We start from the raw sequence: 25,746 nt of genomic DNA on the forward strand, positions 1-25,746 counted from the left end.
GAACATCCGCATCTGGCCGCCTATTCGTGCTTCGGTATCTTCATTCTATTTGTGTTATTTAAAAATAATCATGAATAATACACATCGTATTTTAAGTGTAATAATTTCGGAAAATTCCTACTCATCGTTCGACGCCTTGATAGTTGTTTTGTATTTATTTATGTAACCTTCCAAAGAGGATTCCATAAATTTAACGATCTTTTCTTAGTCATGACTTCATTATTATTATTATTATTATTATTATTATTATTATTATTATTATTATTATTATTATTATTATTAGTGTACTCGTGTAATGAAAAATGGCGGCAGAAGTTTGATTTTTTGCAGTCAGATCGTCCTTAATGTAAATCAGTAACATTATGTACGTGGTTTACATTATAAGTTCAAGTTTGCCTTTTAGGTGATCGACAATAAATGATTTTAAGTAAAAATATTAGGTAAAGGTAAAAATGAGCCTATGCTCAGGCTCATGCTCTGGAATAAAAATAATTACCCGTAAGCTAATTGGGCTAATTATGATGTACAAAGTACCCATACCGACAGCATGTAATATAGGTAGTATAGGCTACTTGACTACATAGTGGCTGGCATGAATACCAGTAAACTGTATTGTAACTGGAAAAGGCAGTTCATCGAAGTTCTCTTGGTGCCTCAGAAAGTTACATAACTCTTATTACGTTATTTTTGGCCAAAAAAAATATATATGAAAAATCATAGAAATCAATTTATTAAATAGAGTAATTTCAGCAAGTCATTTTGATAATTTATTTTTGTAATTTTGCTTTCTAGAATGTGTCGTGATTAATGAACTGTACGTATCATTATAAAATACCATCAAAGTGATTCTCCCGTCTTGCAGAAAAACTTAACGGACACATGATTGGAGAGGCATTTTATTGTGCTGTAGTTTTGCCGAGTGTAAAAGTTACACAGCTATCACTATTACATGTATTTTGTTTTTTATGAAAACAATTTTCAGCGAAGTAGCCGTTTTTATTCTCAGCCAACTTAAACTCATTATTTTTACCTTATATTTTTCTCGTTTTTCTTTTTCTTTTTTTGCATAATGCAACGCATTCTATTAATTCAGCCTTGACATACCGGTACGTTATTGTTATTATTATTATTATTATTATTATTATTATTATTATTATTATTATTATTATTATTATTATTACCCAGTGGATAGTAGAACATAACCATTGGACTGCTCGTATGTGGATTCACCTTTATGCTAAGGGGTTTGGAAAATTTGTAACTGTACATTTTTCGTAAAGGAGTTTTATATTATTGTTATTATTATTATTATTATTATTATTATTATTATTATTATTATTATTATTATTATTATTACCACCCAGTGGCCTTGGGAATATTAGTAAAGGTGGATTTTTCTTAAAGGACTTTTACAGATCGAATTTACGTAACATTGAATTCATAAGAAAAATCACGTAAATGACGTAAAACGGATTGGGGGAGTACCATTACAGTAAAATATTAACAGGAGATGTATGAAAGACTGTGCAGTGTAAGATACACAACGTATTAGTAATCTGATATGGTATCAGAGATGCGATGAATAATTTTGTATGTAATATGAAATCAGTTGTCAGAGATGCGATCAATAATTTTGCATATAATATAAAACCAGTTGTAAAATGTTTGCGCCATTATTCACTTAAACTTACTTTCTCTGTCTCTGCTCCCGCTTTCCCTGGCGATAGATGTACTATTGCCATGTCAACCCCCCCCCCCCCCTCTTTCTGGCCTCTTCTGTTTCGCTGAGGGTTAAAGGATACGTGGATTGAGAACATTGTAGGCAGTTACCTAAGTAGCCTGCCGTAAGAAAGGAGAGAGAGAGAGAGAGAGAGAGAGAGAGAGAGAGAGAGAGAGAGAGAGAGAGAGAGAGAGAGAGAGAGACGGTACTAGGGTAAAGGAGGGTTAAGGTTCTTAGAGGCAGCAACGTGTCCTCCTCCTCCTCCTCCTCCTCCACCACCACCTTCTCTTCGTAGCATCTCATCTTTAATCCCGACGGCGCTACTTTCCTTGATCACTCCTCTTTTCAGCTTTAAGAGTGGCCAACTTTCTCTACAGACCTCCCTTGTATCTCTCTCTCTCTCTCTCTCTCTCTCTCTCTCTCTCTCTCTCTCTCTCTCTCTCTGCCTGCAGTATTAGTTTCAAAGGCAGTTCCTTATATCGCTTCGCCTGTTTGTTTTTTTTTTTTTTTGTTGCATTATATTTTTTTATACGAATTGCAGAGTCACATCCTCAGGGTCAGTAAACTTGTAAAACAATCGGCATAAGTTTTTGTCTCTGTTTTCATTTTTATACCTGGCGCATTCTTTCTCACGTCTGCTTTAAAAATCATATATATATATATATATATATATATATACATAATATGTGTGTGTGCTTGTTGTAATATTTCAATCAATGTTTTATACCTCTTTAATGCAATTTCCTTACCTTGTGCCTGTTAGTTATTTCATTAAAAAATTGAATTGATATCTTGTACAACGCTTGCTATGTATATATATATATATATATATATATATATATATATATATATATATATATATATATATATATATATATATATATTTATTTATATTTATATATATATATATATATATATATATATATATATTATATTATATATATATATATATTATATTTATTTATTTATTTGAATGAAAGGTGGGGTGAGAGTGAAATTACTGTTTAAGATGGCTGATAGCTACATCATTAAAAGAGAGAGAGAGAGAGAGAGAGAGAGAGAGAGAGAGAGAGAGAGAGAGAGAGAGAAATGATAGTTAGAAATTGCATATCGATCATTAGTTTTGGAAGCCCAGTCCGCGCCTTCTAATTTGCAGGCCTTATTACTGTAATGGTTTAATGGCGCGTTACAAAGGAAGATAAAGGATGTGAAAACTTCTTAATGATGATCTCGGCATTGTATTCAGGGGATTCAGGGCTCTTCATACAGTCGACGGTCGCTGAAGTGTGGGATGTGGGATGTGGACAAGATCCAGTCGTCCAGGAAGTTATAATGGATGCGCTTCATTTGCGGTTTCACATCAGTTGGGGTTCCGGGGTTTTCATGCAGCCGGCCAGAAGAAGAATTGAGGATGGTCTTTCCAGAATTATTCTCCGTCTTTTTTTTTTTTTTTTTTTTTTTTTTTTATGATCGAAAATCGGCTTTGTCTCTTCCTCCTAGCTGGAATGTTTCATCTCCAGTCCCAGTTTCCAAGTTTGCGTTGCTAGTTTGCATGTATTGTATTTGAATTCATATAGGAAATAAAGTGTTATTATTATTATTATTATTATTATTATTATTATTATTATTATTATTATTATTATTATTATACGGGGTGGTGTTTATCGCTTATTGGCCGACATCTCGATTAGAAACTGTCTTTATTCAGAAGATACAATTAAATTTTTGCTTAGTTCAGCGTTCTTGGTAAGACTATGTAAAATGTATAATTAGCCTCAGTGTCAGTGCAGTTCTGACGTATACATATACATACTTACATACATAGGCTACATACATAATATATATATATATATGTATATATATATATATATATATATATATATATATATATATATATATATATATGTATATGTATATATATATGTATATATATTTAATATATATATATATATATATATATATATATATATATATATATATATATATATATACGCAGTATATATAAATATTATAGTTTATACAACGCGCATAGTTAATTTTCTGTCTCCTTACTTTTCTTAAACATTTACCTATGAATGCGATCGTGAATGTCTCTTTATACACATGTCATTTTTGTAAGTAGTAATTTGTAAAAAAAAAAAAAAAAAAAAAAAAAGTTTTAATTGCGTTTATATTACATATTTAATAATTACGAATAAACATTCAGTAAAAAAGACTAATAAATAAGAAGTCGGAATGAAATAGTTTAGGGCCGGTGAAACATCTAGGGTAAATGACAAAAGCTGCAAACTTAAAAGAACCTGCTGTTGAATGTTGAAAGACAAGATTGTAGAGTTAGAGAAGAACTTGATCACAGAATATAGAAAGCAAAGAAGGTAGGTAGGCTGAGCAGTGCGGCGGGATTGGAAGAAGTGAAGAGAAATGTCAATAGAAGCAGAAATTGTAGCATGTGGAAGGATTTCTGCGGAAGCTCATAAGTGGAAGTGAAGTGTGGATAATAAAAAAAAAATTGGGGAAATGAGGGGCTGGGAGAGTGGGGGTATTGAGATTGAGTCTGTGTATCATATGTTTTAAGGGACAGATTAATAGAAGGATAAATAAAAAGTAAAAAAAAAAAAGATTAATAGAAGGAGATTACGGCGACAGTTTCAGAGAGCGAGATAGGGAGAATTAGGTGAAAATCTGGTTAAAATTGAACCTTAGTTAAAAAAAAGGTCAGTTCTCTAATGGGGTTGGGTCATATGTAGGGAACGCGAGAGAATATGTCGGTGAAAACTGGTAGATTTTTTTTCGTTTTCGATGACGGAAAGAACAGGACGAAGTATTACTACGCTTAACTTAAAAAGAAGAAGAAGATAAAAAAATTCTCTCATGTCACAAGCGCGACTGCCAGACTTAGTTTATGCTCTTTTTTTTGAACTGATTGTTGACCCGTGCACCTGTAGTCAGTTGATTGGATGTAGTAATCTAATCGCTTTTAAATTGAAGTAGAAGGCCTCGATGAGAGAGAGAGAGAGAGAGAGAGAGAGAGAGAGAGAGAGAGAGAGAGAGAGAGAGAGAGAGCCTACTCTATGATTCCTGTAGCCCGTTATCAGTTGGTCTAGCTGGTACCATCAGGCGTCAGTGATTAACCAGTAGGGTGAGCCACTGTAGCCTCACATTATCTTATTGCTTATGACGGCTGTTTGCCGAGCTGGCTGTTTTTATTTTATTTTACTTTATTTGTTTATTTTTTGCGGCTTGGCAAGATCTCGCTTCCTCGTCCGGACCGGGGAAGAGGAAGCCCATGACGCCAGTTGTTTGTTTAATAAAAATTCAAATGACTTAAAATAGGTTACATGAAACATTTTGCTCAGTTGGGACTTTGCTGTAGCACGGTTGGTTCCTCTGATACTTAAGGCAGTTACGACGGTGAAAATCTTTTCCTATGAGGAGGATTTTATGATTGGAGGAGAGTTAGTTTTAGCGGGATAAAGAATGTAATATTGTTAAAATGAAGTAGATATTATTTCTCAAAAACTGGTGTGAATATATATATATATATATATATATATATATATATATATATATATATATATATATATATATATATATATATATACATATATATATATATATATATATATATATATATGTATATGTATATATGTATATAATATATATCAGATACATATTTATATATAATATATATATATATATATATACATATATATATATATATATATATATATATATATATATATATATATATATATATATATATATATTAGTCCATTGCATATGATGCAGACCTGAAGAAGAGATTACATATATATATATATATATATATATATATATATATATATATATATATATATATATTACATATATATATTAGTCCATTGCATATGATGCAGACCAGAAGAAGAGAATCCACAGTAGCTTTTGTTGTCTGCAATTATTAAAAAGTTAGACTGAACTTTTGACAACCAGCGTAGCTCCTACTACTACTACTACTATTATTATTATTATTATTATTATTATTATTATTATTATTATTATTATTATTATTATTATTAATCTAAAGAACAGAAACAAAACTTTCCAGGTGTTTGTAACTTTCGCCGTAATTTTAAAAATAAATTTGACTATAATTTTTGCTCAGCAGTTTCTAGAGCGAAGAGTGATGATATGTAAATTAGGAACGATGAGAGCCCCTTTGGTTTTGTGTCTGTATTCATTTTCATACACTTCTTGGCCCACTTCGTTCTTGTAGGGAACTAGCATGCACTACGAACTCATAGATTAAGTTAAACCCGAACCAAATATTTCGTTTTTATATGCGCCTTCATAGACACCTTTTTTTTTTTTTTCTACCTTTCAGGCTACGTCAGTGTTGTAGGAAACATGATTGGAGGAGCGTGTCAGGGAGCCACGCCCACTAGTTTGCCACAGCCAATAGGAGCAGCCCTTCGACCTCCATGGCCTTCAGCTACTATTGAAGGTTAGTGTGATTGCATGTTGTGCTCAGCCTCTGTCTTCTTTTTCTTGTTTTTCCTCCTCTGAGCCTAGCATTTGGTTTAAAGTTCTCCAAATCTGTGAATATATATCCTGACGGGTTTTTCATTGTCTTCCATTAGACATAGGCCGTCAGTTTCTATCTCATATAGGCGTCATGAACGTTATGTCTAAATTCCTTCGCCTAACCTTTATGTGCTTTCCTGTTCATTGCAGACGTCTATTCCTTGTTTCTCTAAATATTCTGAAAAAATGGACATTGTTTTCGAATGCATTTGTATGAAATTTTTTGAGAGAGCGATGTTCAGGTCTGTGAAGATATCACTGATGTAATCCGGATATACAGTCAGTATTATTATTATTATTATTATTATTATTATTATTATTATTATTATTATTATTATTATTATTATTATTATGCCGTCATGTTTGTGTTAAGGCTGCAATTTGTAATCATGGGAAGTTTCCACAGTTTAAATCTAAGAAAATAATGGATTAGCCTATATTACAGTTGTTACGCCCGGCTTATCACGCATTACAAAAGTTGTCTTGTAGTTTTTTTTTTTATTTGGGGTGGGGTAGAATTCTCCTTCCAAATTCGCTCAGAATTGTACTTTATCCCATGGATTAAAGTGACACCAAGTTTAAAGGGAAGGCTTCTTTCATTACAGTTTATTTGACTTGCATCCGGCTAATACTTTAGTTCTGTTTTTATTTATTTATTTATTTTTTTTTTTTTTTTTTTTTGTACATAAAGTTAAGGGTCAAATATTACCTGCGATTGCGCCTGTAGTAAGAAGTGCTGCCTGGACTTTGCTCCCTGATGAAATGCTAATGACTAGGGTCACTAATGCACCGAGTACCAAAAGCAGAAAGACCCTTATTAAAGGGGAAATGCTCCATATCTAAAAGAGGAGCTTCAGAGGAGCTTCTTCAATAAAGGTCAACGGCATTCAGTAAATTATTTGCTCCTCTTTGAGGGGGAAAAAAAACTTGCTGCTGTGAAAGTAACTAAATGGCCGGTGCGTAGGATTTATAACTTTTTATAACTTCCTGTTGAATATTGCTACAAGGAAAACGCCATGATCAAAGAAAGTATATAGTTTTAATTTCCATGTATAGGATTGCCTGCTTATGAAAAGGAATCTATAAACATATACTCAAGGACAGAGAGAAACAAGAAAGACGAAGTGGTGTGATTAGTTTGATTGAAATTTGAAGGGAAATACTGATATTCAATTCCGACCAGTCAGAATGACTGCGCCGACGCGCGAGTGTACCACAATGCGAAAGACTGCTAACCATCTTGGGAGCGCCTTTTGGCAGTGTGACAATTGCACTAGGTTGCATGAATCAAAGTTTCATTGTTATCGTCATCTGAACAAACTTGTCACTAGAACACTTCCCATTTCTGTACGCTCACAGAACTTGCTCGAATAATAAATAATATGTGCCTAAGTGAGGCTCGAAAACCGAAGCAAGGTGGTTGGCTATCAAGAGACGGTTGGTTAGTAGGTGTGGAGTTCCAGGGAGTAATGACAGCTGAAGAAATCTTGTATAAATGTGATGTGAAAAAGTTCAAGTCTGGGAATGGCTTAATAAATGAGGGTATGTGTGTGTGTATATATATATATATATATATATATATATATATATATATATATATATATATATATATATATATATATATATATATATATATACAGTATATATATAATATATATATCTGTATGTATGTATATATACACATACATACATACATACATACACACACTCATTTATTATGCCATTCCATTCCCAAACTTGAGCGTTTTCAAATCACATTTATATAAGATTTCATTATATATATATTGTGCATGTATGTATATATAATGTATATATGTATGTATATACGACTGTGTGTGTGTGTGCGTAAGAGAGAACTCCTATCAAATTTTACTGTTAATTTCGTCGCGTCCCGAATCCCTTTCTTGGTCCTTTTGTTTGCCTAAAAGATATTCTCGTTAGAATATCTTTAAAATATAAATTCATGGTAGAATCTGTATCACATTTATATTGGTTTGATTGTGCGCTTTAGTATTATTATTATTATTATTATTATTATTATTTTATTATTATTATTATTATTATTATTATTATTATTATTATTATTATTATTATTATTATTATTATCGTCATTGTTGTAAGTTATTTAACGACAGAAATCTCCGATGTCTCTGTCGTAAGGTTATCAATTTGTATTTTAAATAATTCCAAATTGTAATTCATGGAGCTTCTTGCTAAGGTTATTCTATGGTATTTGATGCTAGATATAATATAATATAATATAATATAATATATATATATATATATATATATATATATATATATATATATATATAATACACACACACATATATATAGAAAAGTTTTTAAGACATGTTATATTTATGCTTGCACAGCATATAGATAGAGAGCATATAACTAGCGGGACAATGTGAAATTGCTTCTCTTGAATGTGACTTAATTCTAAATAAAAGTGTTATTGATGTTAGCAACAAGAATTCTGCCACGCTGCATTCGATCGTAATTATCGAACCTGTCAACCAGCAATAATAATAATAATAATAATAATAATAATAATAGAAAAAAGTCCCGGATTAACTAATTCATCCATTGACGGGAGTTAAATGAAACTGAGCATGAGCGCCCTGACGGCGAGGGAGATATTATATATACGTGTCAAGTCAGCCTTTTCCCTCCTTTAGAGGTTGGCCATTAATCCGGTAAATGTTGCATTATTTGGCTTCAATCGCCTTGCGCGCATGCGCGCTGCACAACACCGACTTCGAGCCAAGAGATCACTCGCAGTATCCATCGACTGATTCAGCTAAGTCGATATGAGCAACCGTTGCTCCTGTAGTCCGCAATATTGCGCTAATGGATTATTTACGTGTGATTTGAGAACAGGGACACGTGTGGCGCCACCGAACGCTTCGCGGTCTGTCGGAATAAGCCCGTCCCTTGTCGGACGGGGGTGGGGTTGGGGGGTGGCCCCCGGGGAATGGGGAGTAAGTAGTGGGCTGTGGAAAGTGGTCAGAGGGTGGAGCTTAATGATGGGAGAGCCCGGGAGGAGGTGGGTCGTGGTGTCTCGGGGTGCGGGAGGAGAGGAGGGAGAAAAGAAAGGAAGAAAATCTCTCTCTCTCTCTCTCTCTCTCTCTCTCTCTCTCTCTCTCTCTCTCTCTCTCGCTAGGCGATTCTCGGTCACTTTAGAATTGCCGCTAAGTGGTATCAGTGGGTTACTTGTGGATGTTTTTCAGTTTTTATTTGTTGCTTCATTGTTGCGATAAGGAATTTGCCGATAGTGTTGTTCGTTTTACTTTGTCCGTTGGTTAAATGGAATGGCAACTCAAGAATTTTCTACCGGTAAATTTTGGCTCCTTACATCCACGCGCTGTTACTTTCAGATTTGATACTGAACCAGAGTTTTTAAAAAAAAATTGGAACTTAAATGGTAAAAGAAAATTGGAACTTACTGTTAAAAAAATGGAACTTAATATTAAAAAATGGAAAAATGTAAAAAAAAAATTGGAACTTAATATAAATAAAATTGGAACTTGATGCTAAAAAAATTGGAACTTGATGGTAAAAAAGAATTGAACATATTGTAAAAAAAAAAAAACTGGAACTTGGTGTCAGAGAGAAAATATGTCGATTAAATAGAAAATAAGCTGTACTTTATACATTATTCCTTTTGTTATATTGTAGAACTTTCTAAACCTTTAGAACCAACTTATACTGTAATTGGTGCCCATTATTTTCTCTCCTCGCCAACATTATGGTTTCTCAATTAATGGTCCTGCTTGTATAGAATTATTATTATTATTATTATTATTATTATTATTATTATTATTATTATTATTATTATTATTATTATTATTATTATTTAGAAACGGGGGTCAGTCGCTGAATTATGACAGATTCCCACGCCTTTCGAACCTCTGATGCCCTTACAATCGCGCGAAACAGCGGCTCAGAAACATCTCATGACATTGCATGAAAAAGTACTTCTTCCATTTCTATTACCGTCTGGATGTGTGCAAAAGATAATACTAATATAATTATATATATATATATATATATATATATATATATATATATATATATATAATATATTATATATTATATAATATATATATATATATATATATATATAATATATTATATATTATATAATATATATATATATATATATATATATATATATATATATATATATATATATATATATATTTATATATATATATATATATATATATATAAACTAATGTGCCCTGGGATTACCTGCGATCTGATCAAATCCATATCTATAAAATGATCCTTCAGACTTCAGTCGCTAAATTAGATTATTTTTTTAATTCATGAGCATTGGCAATGAGATCATCCTAACACTTTCCCCAATTGTCTAAGTGAATTTGGTAGCCCCTATATATATATATATATATATATATATATATATATATATATATATATATATATATACACACAGTATATATTTCTTTATTTCGTAATTGCAAGGAAGTGTATGCCTTGCATAGCAGTTCCAATAATCACCCGATGAGCAACAGTTCAAATACGATCAAATGGAAGGACTCGGGTTGTAAAAATTATTTCGGAGGGAAGACGAAGCGTATAGTGGTCCTCGTTGACACGTGGACTTGCTTTGAAAGGGAGCCTCCACGAAGCCATCTAATGCCGTAGGTCGCTGGTTTATTGTTTTCCTATGGCTTTTGTCTTTGGCCCTTGCTTGAGGAGAGAACCCGAATGCACGTAACCGATTCTTTACTTTCCGTGTTCTGACTGTTTCTTGCCGCATTCAGTTCTGAATTTTCCATTTCTTACTTATCTTGTCTCATATGTGTAGGTGTTTATTTCATAACATATGGTAACCTATACATTCCGTATTATTATTATTATTCAGAAGACTGACAAGCCCACAGAGGCCATTGACTTGAAATTCAAGCTTCCAGAGAATATGGTGACTGTTTCTGTTTCTTGCATTCAGTTCTGAATTTCTGTTCCATTCACAATTTAACTTGTCTCCAGTACGCTCTAGGTGTTACTTCACATCCTATAATTTGCTGTATATATATTTGTTGGTATAATTTGGAAATCCACTAACCTTAGGTTCTGATTGATTGTTCGGAGTAGCTGAGCCTCTCTCGTCAGTCACTGTGGTCAGTGGGTCATCTTAGGTGCCGTATGAAAAGCTTGTTACAAGTGTTCTTAAAACCATTGACGGTTACCTAGTTTCCAGAACATTTAATTTTCTGCTTTGCTCCTTTTTTTGCCACTTGTGACCATTCTGTTTTGTGGATTTTAAGACATTTTGATGGTCATTAATAATAATAATAATAATAATAATAATAATAATAATAATAATAATAATTTTAAGTGTAGGATGCAAACTTTGAGTGAGCATGCGATTGAAAGCCCGTATTTCTTTGAAAAACCCGGCTTAAGTCATTGAGCAGCACTCTTAGTATTGGTCCAGTTCACCGTTTTGGGGCATTTAGTAACTGACCCGTCTGGCCGTCTGTTTGTTTGACTGGCTCTCTCTCTCTCTCTCTCTCTCTCTCTCTCTCTCTCTCTCTCTCTCTCTCTCTCTCTCTCTCTCAGTTCGGCGTCCGATAGAGCTAAGTTATTTAGGACAAAATAGTTTCAAAATCTTTGTAGATGAAGACTTCAGACAACATCACTCACTCATGGGTGATGGGGATTGGATTTTTCCTTTTACTATGGATGATCCAAGGGTCAAGACCAGAGGTCAGATAAGGATTTTGCCAGTGGCAGGTCATTGTGTTTCACGAACGCCTCTGGTTTTTGCCTGTGTTCAGATTTTGAACAAACCACCAGCGGGTATGACGGCTTTATGATCACTTCTCTCCGGACCTGTTCGTCTTCCAGTGTTGCTGTCCTCATTTCTAATAAATAGCCTGTCGCACATCCCAGAGCAACAGTGTGGTGAGGGGTGTGGCTTTGCAGATTGTTGTGCGGATAATGGCGCATAATGGGAAGGGAAGAAGACGGCTCTGATTGTGGAATGCAGGAAGAGAAAAGAAGCGCTCCGACGTGACAATGTTTGCATGCAAAGGGAACGGGTAAACGGAGGGAAGGGATTGCGTGACGCCCTAAGTACTTTTAATGTTGAGGTTTATTGGTCTTTAGAGTGTACTTGATGCGCTCTTGCAGCCTCTCTCTCTCTCTCTCTCTCTCTCTCTCTCTCTCTCTCTCTCTCTCTCTCTCTCTCTCTCTCTCTCTCTCTCTGTGTGTGTGTGTACATCACGCATCTCTTCATCTTGTACGTATTTATATTTTATTTATTTATTTATTCTTAATTTGCAATTTTCATGAAATTTAATGATTGAATGGTGGAAGTTTGAATGTTAGACTTGGCCGTCGGCTCTGTTTTTTTATCTGTCGTTCCAGCTAAAATTGAATATTTCTGTAAGTCATGTGATGTTCCTGGAGACTTTGGATGGAAAAACGACGCGAGGAGGAAATGTTTGGTTGAACTTACGTCTGGTTCTGGAATTGTAAAACAGATTCGTGTGATCCAGACAGGGCGATCCAAGTCACCAGAATAGATGTGTAATGTATGTCTAAGCTTATTATTAATGATATGTCTAAGCTAATTAATAATAATAATAATAATAATAATAATAATAATAATAATAATAATAATAATAATAATAATAGCATTTCTGTGAACTTACTTTTAACATGGTACCACGAACACTGACCGACGGATTCCCATTGTTGCATTTTGATCAGATTAGCTTTGCCGTAAAACTCCTTCCCAAAAAAAGACTGAGAACCACCATGATTGGGTAATAGCCAGTGGTCTTTGAAAGTGGCCCGGGGAATAATGGGAGTCACAGGACCATTATGGAATTCTGCAGTTCCATGAGAACCGGCTTGCCCAACCATGGGCGTTCTCTTGATGTCCGGGGCTCAAATCTCTCTCTCTCTCTCTCTCTCTCTCTCTCTCTCTCTCTCTCTCTCTCTCTCTCTCTCTCTCTCTCTCTCTGGTTATTATAAAGGGTGCGTTTAAAAGAGATGGACTTGGTTTGTTTTGCATTAATTTGACGTTTTGGTTGCCTAATGAGAGGACACTTTTAATGTTTCATCATATTCTGGAAAATGGTGAGATTCTTAAACTGTTTTGCTACATAAACTTCCAAATTAGTATCTGCATCTTCACCAGAACCGATTGCTGGCAGATCCTCATTGTTATGAAAGAATGGCGTTTTAATTTGATGGAATCGAGTGCCAACATTTTAATTTTTCCCGTCATGGCTGTACTGGAGGCTTTTATTTGTATACCAATGATTATGATGGCGCTTCTCATAATGCTCCAGGGTAAAAAATGCTATAGAGACATTTTTTAATACTTTCACATGTATTTCAGTAGTGTACGCAGCAAGGAAGCTGTACGTCATTCTCATTGTATTCTGCCTTTCTATATACCGAATTTGATTATTACTTGTACAGTTGAATAAACTTTGCGTGAGGTGTGGGTGGGGGCATTTAGAATAGTTCAGGTTATTTGCTAAGAATATAATTTCGGCGTTGATGTTCACAGTTGTTGTGGCAACAGTCAAAACAGATTTAATTACCCAACGAATCCATCAGCCGTGTATTTCTTTTTGTTGTGATCGACGACATGAGAAGGAGTTTCAAACGTTGTCAGTGTTAACAAGAAAAAAATAGAAAAAATAATTAGATGATCCCCGGTAAGGAACCATAAATCCTTATCATGCGAGAATGAAGATATTTGGAAATCAAAGAAATCGGAGGACCAGAGCATTCCAAAGCCTGGCTGTGAAGGGAAGGAACGATACCGATCTGCGCATTCCAGTAATTGCTGATCTTCACACACACACACACACACACACACACACACACACACACACACTATAAAGTCTAATGATATGGCCTGCGGGTTAGGTTATTATACCTCCTGAGAGTAACAGGGACACTCCTTCATTCTAATTGAATGTTGTCTGAACCGTTACCAGTGGAATACAGGAAAGCAGATTACGCTACGACAGAGAGAGAGAGAGAGGATTTTGCATCAGTTCAGACAAAATGGGAAACGGAATTGACACCGCGAATGCAAGAACGGATATTGCAAACAAACTATAAAAATGCAGTGACTGGGATGAAGAAACTGTTCGAATATTCGAACTAAGGTTTTGACAATGAAGTAAACTAATTCATAGGTTCCTTTTTCGTGATTTAGATATCAGAGAATTAAAAGTATCATATAATATAGAACGAATCTACATTGAGCGCAGATGAGTAACACGCATAAAAACATATATATATATATATATATATATATATATATATATATATGTATATATTTATATAAAGTATGTGTATATTAATATGTATATGTGTTACACACAGTTGTCACAAGACGACGTACTTGGAAACATTTCCGGGGCTCCTCTTATTGCGTCTTGTTAACGCTATTATGTTTGTTGTCAGTTTCAGTGTTTTTTTTTTTTTTCATTTCAGCCTCAAGGATATTCGGAAAATTCCGGGAACAGTTTTACAACGTCCGGACAAAGCTGCAAAGGCGTTCTGCGCAGTTGCAGCGCAGTTTTTCCGTATATTAATATTCATAAATGCATGTGTGTTATCTCGATCGTTACGGCTGATGTAAAAATGACGATGACGGTTATAATGCGGGGTATCGGAAAAATGAAGTGATCTCGATGGAAGATGGCATGCGAGAAAGCGGGGTGGAGTGGGCTTGGGGCTTCCGAGGTAGGGACGGGTGTCCGTTGCTGAGGTTGAAGGCATTAGCGCCCTCGAATGCGATTTGAATGATGTCAGGATCACTTAAGCACATCCTGTTGCATGACGCTGTTCATTTAGCCACGAGGGTAATCGGGTGGTTTTTAGTGGGGAGGGAAAGGGGCCACCACGGCTTTTCGGCTGGGAGGAGGAGGAGGAGCAGGAGGAGGAGAAAGAAGAAAGGGGGGGGGGGAGGTTGGTGAGAGGAAGGGCGAGGAAGTGCATGATCAATGGATGGATCCTGGCATGCTTGTATGCTTGTGTGCGTGGCTTACGTGCATGCGTGCATTGCGCATTAAACCTGTGTGTTCATTTTTTTCCCCTTAGCCCGACCGTGCGCGCTCATCATTTGTACGTGTGTCTTGCGTCTATCGGTCATTGCCGTCAGGTGGGATTCATCCTGGGCACCTCTTTCAGGACTTTTGAGTTTGGCCATCTATCTATCCGGCTGTCTATTTAATGTTGGAGATGCGAACGGACTCTATATATATATATGTGTGTGTGTATATATATATATATATATATATATATATATATATATATATATATATATATATATATATATATATATATATATATATATATAAAAATGTATGTATGTATGTATATATGTATGTATTTGCGCCATTCCGCATCCTAACTACAGAACAATGAAGATTGTACAGTCACTTCCTCGCATACTTATTATTTCGGGATTTACAGTAAGGACATATCAATACAATGAGAAAACAAACGCAAGAGTATCGTTTCCCTTTATAAATGAAAAAAAACTTTTAACTCCACCAAGGGTTATTCTATACATAACAGAATTAGATATATTCCATAAATTCACGGTAGTCATTGTGTAGATGTGGAAACCAAAAAACAACTGTAATAACAGTCGTAATTTTAAAATTACTGGTAGAGGCAGTAGTACTGATCGTATGCAGGTTATTATCTTTGCGACGCTTTGTGGTTAGAAACAGAACCCTGTATAATTGCAATTATTATTTTATGTAATCCGTTGTAGGACACTACCACACTGTATGCAGACGGAACACGAAGCTAGTGATTTTCTTCAGATTTTCGTAGGAATTATACCGTATGATAATTAAGAATTCGCTACCGCGTTGATTAGTCATCTATCCACCTTCCATTGCGCATGGTTATTGTGCTCGTACACTGTATTGAATACTTTATTTTGTCCCTTTGTCAATCCATGAGACAAACCGGTTTGGTCAAACTTGGTTCGAGGCACGCACGTGACATGCCACTTTGATAAAACTGCTGAGTTCATCGGCTGTCACCAGTGGGCAGGAAGATGACGCCGAGAGAGAGCTTCAGTGGGGTAATATTCTATATCGCTCACTGATTTTCGGTGTGTCGCGTAGCGGTGTTGCAAGAGTAATAATGCAAAATGGAAGCATTGTCTCATTTATATGACTGTTGAGTAAACGAAAGTTTTCCTTCTCTCGCAGTGACATATAAAACTACAGTACAAAATATTCGGGGCGTAGCCTCCTACCTTCCCTTTTTCATGTATTATCATAAATAGGCGGTAAAAATGTCATTTTCTCAGACAGAAGTTTATTTTTAAACATTTCTGGATGCATTAAAAATCGGCATTAGTGTGTAGACGTCTTGTAGTGGGGGTATATATCAGCAGTACCCGGTCGAGTTTCTGTTTGAACACCTGGCAACTGTCGTAAGTCCCGCTTAATATATTTGTTATTTATTTTTGGACTATTATAGTGCCCTCGCGTTTTTTTTTTTTTATTAACAGCTGTATCATGATACTGTTATTTTCGGTTACAATACAATGGTTTCAAAATATTCTATTTCTTTTTTACTACATACCCATTACATGTTTCCGGAAGTTTGGTATTTATTGATCGTGGATAAATAAATAAAATCGTAACATAAAGAACGAAACAGTTTATCCTTCGGAGGAAAGTATAAATGGGCGTTTTCGTTGTTCCTTTATTTACTTGTGCGTAACGAGAAACCTACAGGCAGTTCTTTTCCGTAGGGAAGTAGTGCTGTCAAGTGCACCTCACGCGCGTTGCACTGTAGGCATTACTTGAGGGTCTTTACAGTGTCCCTTCGGCCCCTAGCTGCAGCCCCTTTCATTAATTTTACTGTGCCGCCGTTCATATTCCTTTTTGTTTCATCTTACTTTCCACCCTCGTCTAACTACGAGGTTTACGTCCTGTTACACCTTTTAACCTCTTACTCTCAATTGACTCTTCAGCTCTGAATGACCTCATAGGTCCCAGTGCTTGGCTTTCGGTCTGAGCTGTGTATTTTATCTATCTATATCCCGTATCAGGATACATTTCTTGTCAATAGCCGTTGATATTACCGATAAATTCACTTACGTGAGTATTGGAAGGTTTCTGTCGCAAGCAGAAGGTGCATTTGCGGTGACAGCCAAAAGGGTACAATTGACGAAAAATGTTACGTTACGGAAAAGTACAAACGAACAAACTGGCACGGATAAATCAGTCTGGCCAAAACAGGAAATAAACTGTTTGATTCCATCAAATCACCGCTCATGCCATTTGATCAGCAAAATTTGTCCGACACACGATCAAATAGTTTGCCAAACCGTCTAGTTAACAAACTGTTTGACAAAAAAAAAAAAAAAAAAAAAAAAAGATAGAGCGTTTTTGAAAGCCCTGCGTCGGTATAGGAACATTGCTGTTGATTTTGCAGTTTTTCAAAGGGTTATTCTATGGATGTATTTATACGTTCTCTCTCTCTCTCTCTCTCTCTCTCTCTCTCTCTCTCTCTCTCTCTCTCTCTCTCTCTCTCTGCTGAGTAATTAATCCAAGAAGTCAGTTTTAACCTCGATTATATTACCTCTGGAATATATATATATATATATATATATATATATATATATATATATATATATATATATATATATATATATATACACATTTTATTTTAATCTCCGTTGGATCATTCATATAATTTGTGTTGTTGCGACGTGAATTTGTATTGAAATCAATTTCTATTAACCAATCTATTTTCAAGTATAGGTGATATTCCACTAGAACATAGAGTTTCCATGTAAGAGAGAGAGAGAGAGAGAGAGATGCGCCCTTTGCGTTGTTTACAGGTGTGCTTTCCCTTAGTATGATATCAAGATCTGGATTTCACGAAGGGCGTGGAGGGGAAAACTTTTTTGGGTGGCTGCTGCAAACGAGGGAAGAAAGGGAATTTGGATGAGCGGGAGAGAGAGAGGGAGAGAGAGGGAGGAATAAGGGAAAGCTGCATGAAACGGGGAGTAGAGGGAGTTAGCAGATAAAACTGGAATACAGGAAACGACGTGATAAGCGCGAGGGGAAACGGTGTTTCATTGTGCATGATTTTAATGGGCGCAGCGAAGCTGTTAACGGAGAGAGAGAGAGAGAGAGAGAGAGAGAGAGAGAGAGAGAGAGAGAGAGAGAGAGAGAGAGACTTGCCTAATTTTTGGTTGTGCAGAACACACGAAAGAATTTTGATTAAATGTGATTAGAAAGAGCATCATTTTCACGAAAATTCGAAGTGAGAAAGGAACATAGAAGAGGAAATTTACAAACGAAGCCAAGAAGTTCTGAGAAAAATAAAATGAAAAGACGACGAACGAAGAGAGATAGAACGAGTTGAGATTGTGAGAAAGAAACTGCTGCGGTATGCTGTTGTTGTCGGTGTTTTTAAGATTAAGCGCCGACGCTTTCTCTTTCCTTGTCGAGCATCCGAAAAAGAATTCGGATGAAACTATGGACTCGGGCGATAAACACGAAGAGTAATTTATTGACGAATGTGCACTAGTAAAGACAGACAGCAAGACCTGCCTGGCCTCAGGACGGAAAACAAGGTCGTGCATGCTAAGGAAACATGCTTTGTGAGCGTAAAGCTGAGGAAGAAGATACAGTGTTCAAAACTGGGAATGATGAAGGGTTTGGAGAGGGGAATGGCTTCGTCTGTATACCCTACTCTCCCCTCCTTTCCTCTTCTCTCTCTCTCTTTCTCTCTCTCTCTCTCTCTCCTGTAAGGGGAAGATAAGTGTACCGGACGGGAACTAGTAGTCCCTGCCACTCCCGGTAACTGGTTCTTCCAGTTTACTTCCCCCTCCTCCCGTCAGTGTGTGTGTGTGTGTGTGTGTGTTTCCATTCCCATCGAGTTCCGTATCACTGCAAGAGCCTTTTAAACCGGTTTCCGATTAGCGCACTTTTTTTTATTTTTCTTTTTCTGCTCCTGATAATTGGGATTGAATTAACCAGATGTCCTACTATGGAAGCAGTTCATGATTTTTATGAGGCCACTGAATTCCTACTTGATGCGCGGTTAGTGAGTGGCGTTGAATTTGCACATTTGTTGGCGAACGCTGTTCTTCGGTTGTTGTTCTGATGCAACGCCCTCTTATATCGTGGACTTTGCTATCCAACTTTCAGAGTGAAGTTCATGTGTGCTGTCCAACTTCAGTGAAATTTATGTTGTGCCGAGAAACAGTATATTTATGCTCAGGTGCAGGAAGCGTTGTCTCCGTACCATCAAGGATGCTACCTTTTCAGAAAAGAAATTGAATTGCGCACGCCCACAAATTACATTTAAACGAAGCCATAAATACTTGCATGAATATGGAAAACGTTTTGTTTTTTCATAATTCACGCTTAAAAATTACAGCACTTTTATCCTTGAGTAAACTTTTAAGCTTCGCAATACCAATGAAGTATTACCCAACAAGTCTTGATAATTTTTTTTTTTTTTTTTTTTTTTTTTTGCATGAGCCTCTACGAGGGTGAACTTCGGGAGATATCCTTTCGCTGACACGTCCCTTTTTTTTTCACTCCGTGAACCTGCAAGTTTCTGTAATTGATGTTAACGCGGGAGGAGTAAAAGCTTTGGACTTTTTCAGTGCATGTTTGCGCATACGGAGTTTGACCCAGGAGGAAATCGACCAACGATCTTGATTTTAAATGCCACGAGTGGGCTTTATGTGCTGTTAACTGTAGCAGTAATCACAAATTATATTAAAACGTTCGTTTAAAGTTGTCAAGTTGTTGATATGATAGCCTTGGTTTTTGTTTCAAATTGATATTATATATATATATATATATATATATATATATATATATATATATATATATATATATATATATATATATATATATATATATATATATTTATACCAGTATTCGTAGGTCCGTCGCAATGCATACTGACGGTTTAAATGTAGGAAGGGAAGCGTGACCTCTTCTCTGTCGTATCTTTTATCATTTGTTAACACAATTGTTTACGTTGTTTGAAGTGTTGTGAATTGGTGCATATCAATGATATATTAATCCTCATCGGGTTTCACTTTGAAGATGACCGATTCTGAACAATACTTTATTCATCTCCTTTATTCCAATTTACTCATGCTTGTCTTGTGTGATGATTGTTAATCCTCTTGAGTTGGCATATCATCATAGAATTAGGTTTGTTTATTTGCTGCATTCCTTAAATACCAGCAGTAAGTTCCCTTAGCGCCAGTTACAGCAACTTTTGTTTATGTAATCTTGACAGACTACAGACTGCCTGCACTCGGTGTCTGTAGCCTTTGCTCTTTTGACTCCGTTTGTGCACCAGCTACGTCCTAATTTTCCATAATACTCCCCCTTTTATTCGTTCAAAACATACAAGGTCATTATTCAGTTTTACTCTCCGTTCCCTGTTATCATCTTTTCAGATTGCTTAGTTTTCGTTTTTTTTTTTATGCTTTTGTTCCCGCGAAAGCAGTCCTAAACATGTTTGTTGATGTGGAAGAATACAAAAAATTGAACCACGTTCCATAAATAATCATTTAGATTAAACGAATTATTTGTTTCAACACACTGTACTGTATGCGAAGCATTTCACTGGGCTAACGCAGGGAAACAAGGTTGCTGCCCTCTTCCCAATGTACGTATTTATGTATGTATGTATGACCGTTTGTCTTTACTTGATACCCATATGTGGTTGGTATTTACGGGTGTCGTGATGTGTTTCCCATCTTCGTGCAGTATTTTAACCGACTAAAGCATCTCTTTCGTGGATACTCACAAATGCTAATGCTAATAGGATTAAGCTCTCCCTGCCATCTTGTTTTACGGCGGCGGGAATATCTTTGCTTATTTTTTACTGTAGTTTCTTATTAATTTTGAATAATTTCATCGCTTATTTTTGACTTTTGTTGCTTATTCATTTTAAATAATTTCATTTGATAGTTTACATATATTTCCGTAAGCGTATGTCAGCTCTCGTTCCCTCCACTTGACCCGCTAGAGTGACGTAATATTATGTTAATAACGAGTTGTTGTCAGAAATTGCCATTGCTGATTAAATATCAACTTACAAAGCAACGAACGCATTTGTGATTTGATGAAGCACTTTCGTTTCGTACGCCGATATTGTTATCACACCAAAACGTTATTTTACGGAGTGTTACAAGTGTTACAGTTTCAGTAGATATTTTATGAAATCACATCGCACGTAGCACGTACCAGAGTTTCTTCTTTTCCTTTTGAACAACGATTTCAAATCTGTTTAATATATATAAGACCTGATTCTTACGTTTCTCCTACCTATAACGGCCGTATTTATACATAAATTTGTCGGACATTTATGTATATTTTTTCAAGTGTAATAAAAGAGTTTGTTATAAAATATGTTACAGATTGTAGCTAATGAGTTCTTGTGAACCCAGTAGTAGCGGAAGTTGCCGGGAATATTACCCGAAACCCCCCCGTCAGTGATTCAGTTTCACTCCTTATATTTCTGTAATTCTTAAAGAAAAGGATTTCAATTTATTTATCTTTGATTGCTTGTTTCGTTCAAGTATCCGTGCAAATTTACTTATTTATTTATGCGCAGTTCTTATTTTAACTTTATATACGTACATTCTCTTTTCATTGATACAAGCGTATTTGCTACGTAGTGTTCTCGACTCTCCCTGTCTGTCACGTACATTTCCTGTTATAAACGTCAGATGTCCTGACGTACGTTTTTGTAGTAATTTTACCTTCATTTTCCTCTGGCGTCCCATTACTCCCGTTCGGTTTTGTCCGTCAGTCTCTGTCTGTGCAGATTTTTGCGCAGATTTTACCACGTGCCGGCAAGAAGTGATTAGATATTGGGAAAGGGGGTTTTGGGGTGTAAGGTTTGGTGTAAAGGACGCTTTGCTGTCTCCGAACGTTCTTGTTCAAACGTTTTTCCAGATTCCATGATGGTGTGCCTTTTGGCAAAGATTTTTTTAAACACGTTCTCGGGGCTACTGTAGTATCTCGTACCGTATTTCTTCATGTAATTCTTGTCTCATCCTTAAATTATGATTTCCATTTTGATTTATTTCCTGGTTAGCCCTTGTTTACGCTCGTTTCGCCAATTGCTTTATTCCTCTTTCTGTATGCTTATCATTATTATATATATATATATATATATATATATATATATATATATATATATATATATATATATATATATATTTTATTTTTTTTTCCTTATGAACGTTTGCAAAGTTGTTATTCTTTTGGCAGAAAGTATTACGATTTCCTTGCACCCATTAAATGTAGTAAATTTAGTTTTACTTTGAAGGGAAATGGCATGTAGATGTTACGTAGCCTATGGTAAAAAAATATTCATGATCATCGACGCCTCACGTCTGTTAACTAGGATTTCATCGGGGGACTGATATCCCGAACCTTATCAAATAGCTCTCTCTCTCTCTCTCTCTCTCTCTCTCTCTCTCTCTCTCTCTCTCTCTCTCTCTCTCTCTCTCTCTCTCTCTCATGTTGTACCATAGGCTCGTTTTCTGAAAGGCACATTTTGCCTCTTGGCATTAGCGTGAATTATATGTGTACCTGGCTGTTTTTCAACTGTTCAGGGTTGCAGAATGGGATTTAGAGAGAGAAAATAACTGGCGTGAAGGTTGGTTCATTTTAAACTGGTTGATCCTGACAACATAGTCCCTAGTGATAAAACCATTCATTACCTGAAACCCCCCCCCCCTTCTCTGTCTCTCTCGTAGCATTATGGTAGGGCGTCTGGTTCACAGCTGGTCAACTCGTATTCGATTCTCCAAAGGGACAAGGAAGGTCGAGTGGGCACGGCCCCTTAAACTCCAATTTGCCTCTGTTAACCTGAGCAATGAATGATGTACCTGTCTGTTAGTCAACTGCGGTGTATTGCATCCAGGGTGGAGAGAAAGAGAGAAGAGAGATAGAACACTAAACGTGTGTTCACTACTCTGTCAAAAATGCATACCATCATAACGGGAGGGTCTCGACGAGGTAATCCTCGTTCCACTGGGATGAAACATTCGTATGATATTCTCTCTCTCTTTCGGAAAGAGAATAATCCTACCCTTACTTCTCAAGTCTCTTCTTGTACTGACGTTTTCGCTATTCATGCCAGGAAAGAGAGGTTCGGAATTATTTGGGTAGCCCCGATAGTAGTAGTAAATAGCTTTGCTTTGGAGCCTTATCACTACACATTTGGAAGACTTTAAGTCGTTTTAAGAGTGTTCTGTCGCTCTGAATATATCAAGAGTGTTTTGTCGCTCTGAGTATATCCTATAAAAGGCGCTAGACTTTTTTTTTTTTTTATATTGAAAGCAAAAATGGCACTGAAAGGTGTTTGTGTCATCTACGGGCCGAATTCTTTGGTAACGTAATGAACCTTTTTTTTATTTTCACTCCAAGGAGCAATGGAATATGCATTTAACTGGTAATAATACCATCCGTTTCGTGATTTTGTTTATAAATACGAATGACATGTTGAATAAAAGAGATACCGCAGGTTTCCGTAGTTTGGCTAAAAGAGAAGATTCGTACATGCTAGAGGTCCTGCTTATGCCAAAACTGATAACTGTTGTTTTACAGTTTCATCTCTAAAGGAATAGTTCGTTCTTGGAATGCTATACGCTACAACTCTACCAACACTAGTTAATCGTTCTTCTGCTTTACTTATTTTAGTTGCAGAATATTGTAGTCGACTGAGAACGTATTGAGTAGACTATTCTTGAATTGAATTGAATATAGAATTAAGGCCAAAGACCAAGCACTGGGACCTGTGAAGTCATTCAGCGCCGAAACGGAAATTGACAGTAAAAGTTTAAAAGATGTAACAGGAGGAAAACCTCGCAGTTGCACTATGAATCAATTGTTAGGAGAGGGTGGAAAGTAAGATGGAAGAAACATGAAAGGAGTTACAGTAAAATGAACGAAAGGGGTTGCAGCTAGGGGCCGAAGGCACGCTGCAAAGAACCTTAAGTAATGCCTACAGAGCACCGCATGAGGTGCTCTGACGGTACTACCCTCCTCCTCTTACCCACACAAATCTGCCTATCTTTGTCTACGAAATGATAAATATGAGGGTCTCGCGTATAGTACCAATACTGGCTACTTTGTATAAATTGGGGAGGATGCAGAAAGAAATTTGAAAATGAGCTCTTGCGTCTGCGCATTAAGAGTTAATTATACACCTTGTAAATCTGTTGAGGAATATAGCCTTGACTGGGGTATGACTATTTCTGACCAAGTGCGCTTTCACGGTGAGTCAGAAATTTATTTATGTGAAACGTGCTCATGTGTTCATTATCTATTATGTATGTAGGCCTATGTATGTATGTATATGTTCATTTTCATATTAAGTGCATTTATGTACAATAAAAAGATGGAAGGCGCAAAGTGCTACTGAAGTTAGCTGGCTTTTAGTTGACCGACTTGTAACTGCTCTATTCAACAGCATTCCTAATTGCTTTACTAATTATCACAGGAAAGACCCAAGTGAATTCCAGTTGAATATAAATGCAGTGCTTAAAGCAGGCATATAAATATTGAGGTAATGGCATATTTATGTTTATTATTATGTACCGGGAAGCTAGATAATGATCAGACCTTTGCTCCCACCCTGGAGATTTTTTTTTTTTTTTTAAAAGGTAGGTTAAAAAGATTTCAAACTTAACTGGGTAACTAGTGTCATGTTTATTGATTTTGTAATCACAAGCTGAATTCAGATACAGATTCATGAAATCTCAAGGTCGAGAATAAACGGTGATGGTGGCGGTGAGGTTATAGAAGACTTGTGATGCAGTGAACTTCTATAATTTCTGGGGGGAGAGTAGATATCCCAACAAACAATATTCATATCTAAATCACTGAAGGATTTACAAAAGCTTACGTTGTAGATGCTATAAAGGAACTGTAGAGCAACAAGCTGCCTAATTCGACAGCTACCGTGCATTTATACCAAATTTTTCCGCCTCTTTTTTTTTTTTTTGTTATACAAAATTGTCATTTACATTAAATTTGTTGTTAATCAGGGAATAATCGTCTGAAACGGTGTCCATCAAGATATTAGAATTCCTTCTCTTATCAACCTTTGTTATCAGGGAATAATCGTCTGAAACAGTATCCATCAGGATATTATAAATTCCTTCCCTTATACAGTAAAACTAATTACCTATCTTCAAACATCGACTGCTTTCTTATTTTGAAGAAACACCTCATACTTACATCTAATTACTAGTTTTATTTTAAAGCAACCACGCCAGGAAAACACGACATTTCCTGGAAGTTACCGAGCCGTGTTTATACACCATCTACATTTTTCGTATTGTTATGTTCGGTGTTGTGGGAAAAGAATTGAATAAATTATCTGAACTTTAACTGAATCTACGAACAGGAGACTTCTCA

The 25,746-nt window shown here is 35.9% G+C and overlaps 1 protein-coding gene across 4 annotated transcripts in view; it reads left to right on the forward strand.

The window, feature by feature from the left end:
* wge (winged eye) overlaps window positions 1-25,746 on the forward strand; it is a 109,444-nt gene that overhangs the window by 42,270 nt on the left and 41,428 nt on the right. For all 4 annotated transcript variants that reach the window (XM_067130023.1, XM_067130027.1, XM_067130024.1 and 1 more), the window contains exon 2: window positions 6,084-6,203. In XM_067130023.1, the coding sequence (XP_066986124.1) occupies window positions 6,107-6,203 (97 nt within the window). In that variant the 5' untranslated portion in view covers window positions 6,084-6,106. The remainder of the gene's footprint in view (window positions 1-6,083; window positions 6,204-25,746) is intronic.

Source organism: Macrobrachium rosenbergii, chromosome 28 (assembly GCF_040412425.1).
Source record: "Macrobrachium rosenbergii isolate ZJJX-2024 chromosome 28, ASM4041242v1, whole genome shotgun sequence".
NCBI lineage: Eukaryota > Metazoa > Arthropoda > Malacostraca > Decapoda > Palaemonidae > Macrobrachium > Macrobrachium rosenbergii.